This window comes from Malania oleifera, chromosome 1 (assembly GCF_029873635.1).
Source record: "Malania oleifera isolate guangnan ecotype guangnan chromosome 1, ASM2987363v1, whole genome shotgun sequence".
In the NCBI taxonomy this organism is placed as follows: Eukaryota; Viridiplantae; Streptophyta; class Magnoliopsida; order Santalales; family Ximeniaceae; genus Malania; species Malania oleifera.
Window position 1 is genome coordinate 3725042 of NC_080417.1, and position 14266 is coordinate 3739307.

Here is a 14266-nt window from a genome sequence, read left to right on the forward strand (position 1 = left end):
TTAGAGAAAAAAAAAAATTTAAGTCTTCAAAGATAAATAATGTGGTCCTCCTATCAGATTTTCTCATCTAATAAAAATACATAAGATAATAGATATCATATGGTAGGGCTTAGATATAATTTGATATGATTTACTATTTATTATATTTTCATTACATGAGAGGGTCTGTGGGACGACACATTTGTGAGATTCACAGTTTGGAGTTTTTTCATTGGATGGGAATCCTTGATGGTAGGACCATATTGGCTTCTTTTTTTTTTTTTTCCATTTTTGTATGTATGATATTAATGAGTTTAGAACGCATTCACCACATCTGTAGTATCACAAAAAAAAAGCATAGAGACAAGTCTCATGTATAATTGTTCCTACCAAATGATGATGGGTGAAGGGGACATTCAATCACCGGTTGTGACTGAAACTCAGTGAGAATTTGCTGAACAATAAACACTTATCAATTTATTTCAAAAAAACTGAATTATAGAGGAATCAAAAACACTCTTACTCACTGGCTATTCACCCTCTCTACACCATACTACATTGCACACACACACTTCTATTTATAGTAGATACTAAACCAAAATAATCAACAAATGCAGCTTGTAGGTGAGGTTGGTGATCAACAGAAGCGGCTGGTTGGCAGTCTTCGTGAACCATTGCTACCACCGTCCACCGTCAAGTTTACTCTTTCAACGTCCCCCATTAAACTTGACTCTCTTAACTTTGTCATTCCGAGCATTGTCTTTAGTCTTGTAAAAATATCATGTCTGAGTGGTTTCGTGAAAATATCAGCAATCTGATCATACGTTCTGCACGATATCAACTCCACTTCTTTATTCTTGACATACTCCCTGATAAAATGATACTGAGTATCAATATGTTTGCTTCTTTCATGATAAACTGGATTTTTCCCAAGTGCAATCGCTGATCGATTGTTGATGTAGACTTCTTTGGGGTAATCTTGAAAAAATCTCAGATATCTCAGTACATTCCTAATTCATATGTCATGACAAACAGCTGAGCTGGCAACAACATACTCTGCTTCACATGATGATAGTGTTACGATGGGTTGCTTCTTCGATGACCATGTAAACCATGTATCTCTCACAAAAAAATATGAATCCCGTCATGTTTTTTCTTTCATCAAGATCTCTTTCCCAATCGTTATCTGAATAGCCGATAAGTTTGTTATCACCTTGTAAACACCCTATTTTTGCCCTAACCGAATAGAACAAAGGGGTCCCTTCTCATTATATTATTATTATTATTACCTTATTTTTATTATTATTTTTTTATTATTTTTTTATTATTTTCTTGTAATTATTTGTATTATTTATTATTATTCATTACTAGTATTATAATTAGTGTTACTTTACTATTATTATTATTATTATTATTATTAGTATTATTATTGTTATTTATATTATTATTATTATTATTATTATTATTATTATTATTGTTTTCCTATATTATTATTTATACTTTATTATTACTATTATTTTGCTATTATCATTATTATTATTACTATTATTATTATTATTTTATTATTATTATTATTGTTTACTATTATTATTGTTAGTAACATTATTATTATTATTATTATTATTATTATGACCAATATTATTAGTAATACTATTATTATTATTATTATTATTATTATTATTATTATTATTATTATTATTATCTTGCTATTATTATTGTTATTATTATAATTACTATTATCATTATAAAAACAAAAATAAAAAAAGGAAAGTTCTTTTAGGGTTTTAGGTGAAAAGCCTATTTATAGGCTTGATTGGGTTGAGGCCAAAGGGGGTCAGCGCACAAGCCAGAGGGGGGCGGAAACAAAATAAAAAAAAAACCTAGCTGCACGCTATCCCGCTCCTCCACCACAGCCAACCCTCTTTCATTCCCTGCCTCTTTCACATTATTCATCCGTACCCGCTGCAACTCCCATCTCCGTCCATCCTCTTGCCTTCCTCAGCCTCTCATCTTGCTCCCAACTCCCTCTGCAACTCCGGAGACCCTCTGCAGCCACCCGAGATCCCTGCTCCCGGCCACAGCAACCGCCATAAACAGAACCACACCTATCAGCCAAGACCCGAACATCTTCTCCAGTAGCCAAAGTACCGCACCAGCAGCAGAACTCCTGCCCCCTTCCTCGGCCAACCACCAGTCTCCATAGCAGCCGACCTTCCTTCTGCAGCAGTCAAGAACCAACCGTCGGCTACCCGGACACCCGACCAATTCCAGCCATCAAGTCCGGCAGCCACCAGCCACTCTCTGCCGCTGCAAAACAAGACCACCGCCGTGAATCTGCTGCAACATCACCATCCGCCATCTTCCCTGCTCCGCGGACCACCATCAAGTTCCCTTGCGCCACACTACTCTCTGCAACTAACGTTCCTCTGCTCTCAGCCATCATCTCCGGCGGCCCCTCACAGCAACCACAGCGACTCTTCCCTCGGCCACTGCTGCTCCGGCCAGACACCAGACTTCCTTCTCCACGGAGCCACCTGCCAGAGCCCCTTACTGCTGTTCGTAAGCCACGAGTCTCGACGGCAAGATCTCCCCGGTAAGTCCCTCTGTAAGTACCCACTGCAAGCCCCAGCGTGCACACGCACACACACATGCACATGTGATGTTTTTGTAATTTTTTTATTTTTTTTTTCTTATTTTTAGTCTATATATACATTGTATTATTATTGTTTTATTTGTTCTAATATCTAATGTTTGGGGTTGTTTTTGTTTTTTTTTTAGTATATGCAAATATGTAGGTTTCTTTTGTTTTTGTTGGTTATTTTATTGTTTAGTATTCATGGTAGGTTTTGTTGTATCATTTATATACATTAAATTTCTTTATTGTTGAATCTTTATGGAATTTGTTTGGATAATTAAAGTTTAATTTTGTTTTATTCGTTGAATCGTTAATATCATCATTGCATGTTTAATAGTAGTTAGAATAGCTGTTATAATTATTTACTTAGGGCGTCTTTGTTTGGCATCCATATTATTTCCATATTGGTATTTTGGGTTTTTGCCCTAATTGATGTTCGTATGTAGTGTTATTATTGTTCATATTTAGTGTTTACTGCATATCCAGCATATTAATTTTTAGGGTTGTACATCAATTTTTTATTTGATTTATTTCCATAATTCCCCATTTAGTGGTCACATTGTATATTTACATATCAGTATCAGTTTTAAATTGTTTCCATAATTTCATTGCTTGCTTACCCTTATATAATTACCTGCTAACCTTAGGGCTACTTGGTTTCCATAATTTGATGAGTAGATTGTTTCCTTAATTTTGATAATATTGTTTCTATATGTATTAAGTATATCATTGATTGTGTGTTCATAGTAAGGTAAGTGTCTTTTAGTTAAAATATGCATATTGTCTTTATTACTATTTTAATAATATTATTATTCTTACTATTATTATTATTATTAGCACTGTATTACTTATTATTACTGCTAATACTACTATTATCATTATTATTACTATTAATATTTATTATTATTATCATTTTTAGTATTGTTATCATTATGGTATTAATTATTATTACTATTAATATTAGTATTATTATTACTATTATTATTTATTAATATTATCATTATTATCATTATTAATATTATTATTACTATTGTTAATATTTTTTGTTATTTGGTCTTATATGTACTAGAGTATTTATTTTTATGAAAATATCTTCTTAATTTTATCCCTATGATTTTAATGGTAGGGTATGAGCCTTCGGGCTCCACTTACCCTTAGTTCTGAGGGAATATGTAAATATTCATATATTGCATATATTTTTGCATTATTTATTTATTTATTTATCCATTTATTTATTTATCCATTTATTTATTTATTTATATTGCATGTATATTTGTAAATCTACTAATAGAGGGGTAATTTGAAAGACTTATTAGATTAACTTCGGGATAATTCCGAATTACTTAGGTATCGTTCGTAAGAACGGGCGCATAGAGGGTGCTCGTACCTTCCTCTTGCGTAACTGAACTCCCGAACCCAACTCTGGTAACATAGACTCATTCTACCCTTAACAGGGTAGTAATCATGTGTTCTAACCACATTAAAAGGTTAGTGGTGACTCCGATATTCCTATTTTTCCTTGAAAATTAAAATCAATTTTTCATTTCGCCGCTCGGGGCACACGTGCTCCTGGACGTCGCGACACACCTCTTGATTAATAGAACATACCATCGGTGATGGTACCCTTGACATATCGAAGTATCCTTTTCGCTGCATTCAAGTGGGACTGGTCAAAAGTCTCCATGTACCTGCTGACAAGTCCAACTCCATAGAGTACGTCTGGTCTGGTGTACGTCAAATACCCTAAGCTTCCAACCAGACTTTTGAAATATGTGGAGTCAACATCTCCTTGTTCATTCTTTCTCAATTCCAATATCGTTTCAACTGGACTTGTCACAGGATTGCATTTGTTCATCCCAAACTTTTTCAGTACTTCTATTGCATAGTGGCTTTGGAAGATGAAGATTCTCTTCTCGCTTTGCACAACTTCTATGCCAAGAAAATGAGTCATCTGGCCAATATCCGTCATTTCGAATTCTTTGACCATGCTCCTTTTAAAAGCGGCAAACATCTCTGGATTGTTGTTGGTGAAGATCAAATCATTAACATATAAACAGGCAATCAGCATGCTCCCGTCTGTCTCCATCTTTATGTATAGCACATGCTCGTAGGGACATTTCTCAAATCCATTTTTTTGGAAGTAGTCATCAATCCTCATGTTCCACGCACGAAGTGTCTGCTTCAAGCCATAGAGTGCTTTCTTCAGCTTGTACACTCTATCTTCTTTGCCCTTCTTCACATATCCAGGTAGTTGATCGATATAGATCTCTTCTTCTAGAAAGTCGTTCAAAAATGCTAATTTCACATCTAACTGGTAAATCTTCCATCCATTTAGTGCTAATAGTGAAATTAGTAATCTAATGGTTTCAAGCCTAGCAACCGGGACAAATATTTCTCCATAATCAATCTCTTCCTTCTACTTGTAGCCTTTGGCGACAAGTCTTACTTTATATCTCTGAACTTCTCCTTGAGCATTCTTCTTGGTCTTATAGACCCATTTCACACCAATAGTTTTACAGCCCTTCGGGGGATTTGTCAACTCCCAAGTCTTGTTTTTATCAATGGATTGAATCTCCTCATCCATCGCTTTTCTCCATTTGTCTTCTTCATTAACTTCCTCAAAGCTAACCAGGTCACTAGTCAGCAATAGACAGCATAGAGTAACATACTTTTTTATAGGTTCTGTAATTTCATACAAATCAACTAGATTACGAGCCCCTCTAGGCCTCATGTCTGAGATTTCACGCTCATTTGGTGATGGAGATTCATTCCTCTGTGGTGAACCATGTAGAGGTGTCTGCAATTCAGGAACTTGTGAGTCGATAGCCACCTCTCTTTTCTGTGTGGGTTCTTCTCCTTCAAGCATCAATTCCGCATCTTTGGAAGATTCAACCTGGTCTTGGGTCGAGCTGTGCGCCATTAGTAACAATGACTCTCCATCTACATGTTCAGTTTCGGTAAGGTCAGCCTCCTCGCTAACCTTTTCTTGTTGTGGCCCCCAACACTCATTGCTATAGTGTCCATACTTATGACGGTTGTACCACTGAACGTTTCTTTTGTCTACGTTCGGGTAGTTATTGTATCCCCCTATTCTTCCTTATCCTCTGCCTCGTGGGACATAGCTTTGTTAATTGGGTCCTCCTTTAGTGAGACCTCTTCTGCCTCTGCCACCTTCTCTGGATTCAAAATTTTCAGAATTTCTTCCACGAGATCCTTGGTCTCGTCCTCTTCCTCCTTGTGAAGTCCCCCCTTTGTCGTATCTGTCTGCAATGAGGGACAACTTCGTTTGCAAGGCTTGCTCTAGTGCTTTATCATCACTCCTTTTGTTGACTTTCTGCTCATGGGATTGGAGTGAGCCCACAAGTTCTTCTACAGACATGGTTTCCAAATTTTTTGTTTCTTCCATGGTCACAGCTATATAATCAAATTTTGGATCTAAAGATCGCAAAATTTTCTTGCAAATTCTCTTGGCATTGAGAGTCTCTCCATTTCTTCTCAATTGATTTGATACTATCATAACTCGTGTATAGTCAGCAATAGATTCAGTAGATTTCATTTTTAAAATTTGAAATCACCTCTCAATGTTTGAAGATGAATCTTTTATACTTTGTCTGCACCTTTGTGTATTCACTGGAGAGAGTCCCAAACTTCTTTGGATGTCTTGGCGGAGGCGATAATTTCAAACGTGGCCTCATCAAAACCTTGGTAGATTATGGACTTTGCCTTACAATTCTTCTTTCGATCGGCTCGCAAGGTCGTTCCTTGAGCATCAGACATAAATGCTTCAGCTTCTTTTGATGGACTTTCTCTATACCCATCTTCTATGATGTCCATGACATCCTGAGTACCTAGAAGGGCTCTCATTTGAATAGACCAATTGTCATAATTTTCCCGGGTCAACTTTGGAATGACCGCCTGGGTAGTATCGTTAGCCATCGGGTTTAATATATCAAAAATAGAGTGATGGGGATAGATTTTAGCAAATCTGATGCCACCAATGTATTCAGAAGGTAGAAAAACCTTTGGAACCGGTTTTGGGTTGCAAAGAGTCGTCCAAAAATCACTGAACCAGCTACAGGAAGTTCTAGTGTTCTAAAATGGGCCAGTTTAACTTAACGCCCGTTTAATGGCGTCAGCACTTACCGGTAGGGCCACATGGCGGCTTTTGCGCGTGTCGCATGTCGGCAGCTAGACGCTGGTTGGGTCGTGCTCGTGGGGACGGGGCCGGGTTGCTGGGCACGGGTCGCTAAGCCGGGTCTCGGATTGGGTGGTCGAGTCGAATCTCACCTGTCGAGCGAGGAAGACGCGTGTGAGGTGCGTGGAGCACGTGTCGCCAGCACTCAGAGTCTTCGTCAGCACGTTCGGCGCGTGGGAAGGGCGTTGAATATGCTGGTGGCGCATGTGAGCACGTGTAGCGTCTCCTAAAGTCCGTTTGAGACGTGGTTTTCACCGTTGGAATCCTCGCGACGCAAATTTTACAATAGTAGACTCAATTTTGGATTTTGAGTAACTTCAAATCTAGGAGAAAATTGATTTTCTTTTCTGTTCGCCTCTGTTTGGCGAATTCCGGTGTACCTGAACGCTCTGATACCACTAATGGGTGGAGGGGACACTCAATCACTGATTGTGACTGAAACTCAGCGAGAATTTGTTGCACAATAAACACTTATCAATTTATTTCAAAAAAACTGAATTACAGAGGAATCAAAAACACTCTCACTCACTGGCTATTCACCCTCTCTACACCATACTACATTGCGCATACACACTTCTATTTATAGCCGATTTTAAACCAAAATAATCAACAAATGCAACTGGTAGGTGAGGTTGGTGATCAACAGAAGCGGCTGGTTGGCAGCCGTCGTCAACCATTGCTGCCACAGTAAAGTTTACTCTTTCAACAAATGACGATCTTTAGACCTTAATTAATTAACTAATCAATTATAAATGTTCTAACTATACATAGAACATTAGTTTGAGAATACATAAAATATTTATTATTAAGGCGTCCTTAAAATTTGAAAAAAAAATTTTAAAAAAATATTAAAGAAGTAATCATAATTATGAAGAAAATTTAAAAAGAAATAAAAATATATATAATAACTCAATGAATAAAAATTTAATTTTATATTTTATATATAATTTTTTGATTTTTTTTTTTTAAAAAATTGAGCTAGGTACATGCATTAGAATAATTTTTTTAATAACATTTTATTCGTGTACCATAAAATAAAATTTTAAAAAAAAAAAACCCTTTTTATTATATTGATCCAAAAAAAGGTAAAGGATTTTGTTAATTATTTTTGGGACATTTCATCTCATCAAATACATTTAATTAAATACAAGTTTGAATTTTATTAGTTTATTATTTTCTTTTTTCGAAAAGAAAGTGAAAGAAAGAGGGTCAATGCTTGTGTGCGTAATTATTGAAAAGTTACAAGAGAAAAAAATGAAGGGGCTAGAATAGAATAGAATAGGATGCATGATAAGCTGTGCCTTTGCATGGTTCCAAGCTTGGCTAGCTGAGTTTGGGGAGGCAGGCAGAAACTCACACGCTTGGGCATTGGCTGTACCGGCGGTTTCCCATAGGCCGAAGCCTCCATCCACGCGTGCCAAGGTTCCCCTCGATTGGCGGAGAGTCATCCAACCCACTCACGCGCACCTCACATGCACTGTTTTACTGCACGAGGTCGACCATGACCCCCACAAACTTCAGTCTTCGTCACAGTGCAAATATTCTTATATATATATATATTGTTTTACTTGAGTGAATTTCTATGGGCTGAGCCAATTGGCCTTACTTGAGCGTCCATAGATTTGTCCACTACTCGAATGTAATATAGTAATATCAAATTTTGTGTGCATAGGGCTCATCTATTTCACTTATTCTGTTACTGTCATATGAGTCTGTGTTGTCACTTGATTGTATAAAAGAGTAATGTTCCTTCTCAAATAAAACACTAAATTTAATTCATCTTACTTTCCCGATATTACAAATTAAGTACATTGTTCTTCAAAATTTTACAATATTTAAGTCTTAGAAAGTCTGCATCAATAGATAAGAGATATTGATTTTTGTTAAGTTTTATTACATGACATTATACATTTGTTGTGGCAATTAAGCTCACTATGTACTAAGCAAATTGAATGAAGTAGTTTGGGTTAATTAGCTTAGACAACCAATTCAAAACTTGGACATTAATCATAATTAAGTTTTTGTTGTCTTATCCTATATGTTAGATTATTAATTTACCTAAAAATTTAAACTCTTAGTTGGGGGTCAACAATGCACATCAAGTTTTAACACTCCCTCGTGCATGCAGCCCGACAGTACGTGGAGAAAGAAAACACCTATTATAGGGAACACAATTTTTTTTTTTTTAAATACCACAGAATAAATACAGGTAACAAGACTAGAACCCAAGACCTAGGTAAAGTGGAAATCTAGCACTATAAATAAGGCATTGGACAATAGAATAGAAATTGATCACGATCTGAAAGGAACTTAATGGCAGAATTTTTCCTAATTTTTTCAAAAATAATGATTAAGATTTTATTTTGCTTTGCATTTGATCGTTGATTCGAATAGAAATTTGAAGCATTGTGCCCTTTTTCTCCTAGATGAATTTCTTTTAATCCCTTTCTTCGTAAAGACTAGGGAACCTCTTTAGTCATTTTACTGATTTTTTCAAAGTTCTAGTATTTCTTTCTCAATTTCCCACTTGTATATGATTTTATCATTCTTTACATTCCCTCTCTTTTAATAAATTTTCATTACCTTTCACAAAAACAAAAACAAAAACAAAAATCCTCTTTTAGGATGTTTTTTTTTTTATTTTTTTTCAATACAATACTAATACATATACATACTATACATACATACATCATATATATATATATATCCCAAGTTCAAAGGAGGTTATTAGGTTATTAATTTGGTCTGACTCCCCTGTTAATTAATTAGTTTATCTCACAAGCTTTCGATGGCCTTTAGCTGGTATTTATATGAATATTATATATATATATATATATATATATATATATATATATATATATATGTTTTGGCGTGAAGGTCAAGACATAAATGCTTCCCTAGATTTTCTCACTTTACTAACCAGTAGAAACATCCCTTCCCACCCCTATATACTCACATAGGTACGTTCAAATATAATATTTTTCATAAATAATAATGCTGTTACGTACGCATAACATGATATATATATATTTGAACGTACTTATGTGAGTATATAGGGATGGGAAGGGATGTCTCTACGGTTAGTAAAGCGAGATAATCTAGGGAAGCATTTATGTCTTGACCTTCACGCCAAAACATATATATATATATATATATATATATATATATATATATATATATATAACCCTTTCAAATGATGATCAATGCTTTGATTAGGGATGTATTTGAGTTAAATCAAGTCAATACAATAAAATATTGGAACTTGACTTGATTCGAAAATATTAAACTCGAAAGTCGACTCAAACTTGATCAATTTCATAATAATTAAACTTGAAATCGACTTGATTATAAGTTCATAAAATTTGAGTACGACTCGATTAAATTTAATTCGATTATAAATTAACATTATATATAATTAAATATATTTATAAGATATATATTATGTGACATATATAATATAAAAATAATAAAACTAAAAAGATCAATTAGACTCGAAACTCAACTCGGGTACTATTAGTGAACTTGAACTCAACTAGTTGGAATGCTCGAGTAGTTCGAACTCAACTCGATTATTACTAAACTCAAACTCGATTCGTTAAAATACTCTAATTGTTCGAACTCAATTCAAATTTAAGTATGATAAAATTGAGTCGAATTAGGGGATGAATCGAATCTGAGTAGCTCACGAGTAAACTTGACTCACTCACACCCCTAATTGGCTCCACAATTTTCCAATTTGATGCTCTCCCCAATCTTAAGTACTCCATTCTCACCAAAAAAGAAAAACATGAACACAATTAGGGCACGAAGTACTTATATATATACCAGTTGTATGATCATACCATTTAATATTATTGGGTTCTACACACATGAAAAATATAGAATTTTTCTCTTTTCAATTCCTTTCTTTTCTTTTTTGAAAGGTGCAATGCAAAAGTTGTTTTCCGGTCTGGTTCAACCTACGATGCCTAGCTTGACCAATTCACTTAGTTAAAGAGAGAGAGAGAGAGAGAGAGAGAGAGAGAGAGAGAGAGAGAGAGAGAGAGAGAGAGAGAGAGAGAGAGAGAGAAGCCACCATTGATGTAGTGGGTTTCAGGATCCAAAACCAGAACCAGCAATGTTTGATAAGATGAGGGAATATATATATATATATATATATATATATATATATATAAATGAGCGGTTTTACTTTCACTCGAAACAACTATTATTCGCTCTATAAAGTTCTTCATACAAACATATGCAACATTGATGAAACCAGCTGCACTACTACTACTACATCATATCATCTGCAGAGACAGTTCTACTTTAACTTAATTCAGTGAGCTTCTCTTCCAATTCTCTTCACTTCACAGGCATCGGTTTTTACATATACGTGCTTTACTTTATAGCATATATATAATGTAATAAGAGCCCTATATGTCTTGCAGGTATTGAAAACCCTAGAGGTGGTGTTGCAGCTGGCTAGGTACATACATAGAAAACTGCTGATCATCAAGCTAGTTAATTAGGTAGGTTGGTCAAGGATCGATCAATGGGGAGGGGAAAGATAGTGATAGAGAGGATCGATAACACAACGAGCAGGCAAGTGACTTTCGCTAAGAGAAGGAAGGGTCTGCTAAAGAAGGCCAAGGAGCTCACCATACTGTGTGATGCCCAAGTTGGGGTCATCGTCTTCTCCAACACTGGCAAGCTATATGAATTCTCTAACACCAGGTTCGCTTATTCATTTCTGCTTCTTCCTCTATATATCTTTTTTTATGTAATCTCTATGCCTTCGATCGATTCTTTTTCTTAGTATTTGTTTTGTCATATTATATCACATCATATAATCACTCATTCATTGCTGCTTCTTCCTCTTATTATATTTTTCTTCAATCTTTGCATCTTTGATGACCTCCATTCTCTTTTTAGTACCCTAATACTTGCTTGGTTGTATCATATAAATTAATTATGTTGTGCAACCAAATCGTTAATCCTATTTTTTTTCTATTTATTTTTTATTCTTAGTTTTTTATTAGCTTCTTTAACTAAATATTAATCCTTTAATTTGTGGACACAAATATTCATGTTTTAATTAGATTAACTAGCAGGCCATAGTGACATAGAACTTTTGTGCGTGTCTATGTCACTGTGCGTGTGTGTGTGTGTATAGTTTGCATGCATGACCATCTTATTGAATTTATCCTTATCCAATCCTTCCAGCATATAGCTAACATAATTGAATTCTAGACCTTCAATATACATCCTTTAATTGAAGCCCCTCATTTGTCACTGTAAAAAGATCGATTACAAAATTCGGACTAACCCAATGAAAGGTTTCCTTTCTTAGTTTATCTTCTGATTAATTTTTCTTTCTTTTTTTCTTTTTATCTTGTTTTGTGAGGTTCAAGGTATGGTTTTAATCTCTTGATGTGTAACACTCGCTAAAATAAAATTTTAAAAAAAAAAAAAAAAAAAAAGGACAAACAAACAAAAGCACCTTCTATTTATATTTCATCAAAATAATATTTTAATTAAGCTTCATATGAAATCACACAGACCCTGCAGGAAGAAATTGGAAGTCATTAATTAATTGATTACAATTTAATGCAGAATTAGAGGATTGAACACAAGCTTGGCATGGTTAGGCTTAATCATGGAATCCATTGGCAGCTTAATCACTATATATATGTACAATATTAGTTATGGACCCAGTGAATTATCAGGGGTGCGTCAATAGGCGAGCGGCTTTTACCCTTCCGAGTTTGGTGTCGCACCATAGTGTCCAAAGTAGCGCGATGGTGGCTGGAGTTCTCGAGTTATCAAAAAAAAAAAAAAACTATTATGACCTAGTTTTCTCCCCATTCAAAGGTAATTAGGGTTGCTCTCTCTATACTTCTAACTCATTAGCATAGAATCATCCATAACTCTTTCTCTAGTATTGTCTATTTTTAACAGCATAAGATACACACACACAATTTCAATAAAATAAAATTTATAATTAAATTTTTTTTCATCAACCATTATAATAGTACACAACATGTACATTAGAGATTTGGTTCATAGAATATCTATTTTCCATAATATGAAGGAAGAGATCAAGAAAGACTATTTCCGGATTTTAATGTTGAAATGCCTATTCCATCTCAAGTTGAAATGTGGAATAATACAAATTTTTAAGGAATAAATTTTTTTAAAATATATTATTATATTCGTAAACAGTTGAATAGTTGTAGAAAAAAAATTTCTTTCCATAATTTACCAGTTGAATAGTAAAGTTAATGAGTATATAAAAAAATTACATTATGAATAAGTAATTAACCCATAATTATTTTGTAACTAAAACATAAATCTTTCATAAATACCAATAACTCTTCCAATGGTATATATATTTTTATTTTAATACGATGGTGTCTATAATCTTTTGGACACTCAAGCAATTCATTGAAATAACAAGTCTATCTATTTGTCCTCCTCTTCACTTAAATATCAAGGTCTTATCAAATAGAGGATTAAAGGAGCACTCAAGCAACACCCCTCTCCCCCAAAGAAAAAAAAAAGTGAACCCCAATCTCAATTCTTTTTTTGAAATAAAAGTATTATTATACTTTAAAATATTTTTTCTTAGCATTACATCATTCTCCTCTTATTAATCTTTTGTGTTTATGTAGACAATTATTAAGATTAGATGAGAACAATATCCTTTTTATATATAAATCCCTACATATATTGTTCCAATTTGATTTTATTCTTGGGAGATCAACAATAAGCTATGTATCTTTTAAAAAGTTTAAGGAAAAGCAGAGGGGCTTGCATATGGTTTTTATTTATTTAGAGAAAGCTTATGATAGAGTACCTAGGAAAGTGTTTTGGTGGGTATTAGAAAAGAAGGGAGTTTGCAGTAGATATACAAATGTCATTAAGGATATGTTTGATAGAGTCATAACTAGGGTTATGAACATAGGAGGAGAGTCTAGAGAGTTCCCAATCTTAATAGGTGTTCATCAAAGTTTTACTTTTTAAGTCCTTATTTTTTTAACTTAGTAATTGATAAAATTACTAGGAATATCCAAGATGAGATACTTTGGTATATGTTATTTGCAGATGATATCATGTTGATTGATAATAGTAAGAATTGAGTGGAATCTAAGTTAGAAATTTGGGGTCACATTGGAGTCTAAAGGGTTTAGGATAAGTAAGAATAAGACTGAATATATAAAATGTAATTTCAATAATATAAGGAGCAACAATGGAAAGAAGAATAAACTGGATAATCAAGAAATTAATAGCATCAATAGATTTAGATATATTGAATCTAATATGCAAGGTGAAGGGGAAATTGAAGAAAATGTAGTAGTACATGGAATTAAGACAGATTGGGTAAAATGAATGAGTGTGTCAGGTGTGTTGTGTGATCATATAATACCCTTAAAATTAAAAGTTTTATAAGATGGCCATAAGGTCAGCTATGCTCT

General features: G+C 34.2%; 1 protein-coding gene across 2 annotated transcripts in view; it reads left to right on the plus strand.

Annotated features, from left to right (window-relative positions):
* The first annotated feature begins 1822 nt into the window (after positions 1–1822).
* Positions 1823–14266, plus strand: part of LOC131158155 (agamous-like MADS-box protein AGL21) — a 63588-nt gene continuing 51144 nt past the window's right edge. For both annotated transcript variants that reach the window (XM_058112821.1, XM_058112811.1), the window contains exons 1-2: positions 1823–2572; positions 11240–11525. In XM_058112821.1, coding sequence (XP_057968804.1) covers positions 11344–11525 — 182 coding nt within the window. In that variant the 5' untranslated portion in view covers positions 1823–2572; positions 11240–11343. The remainder of the gene's footprint in view (positions 2573–11239; positions 11526–14266) is intronic.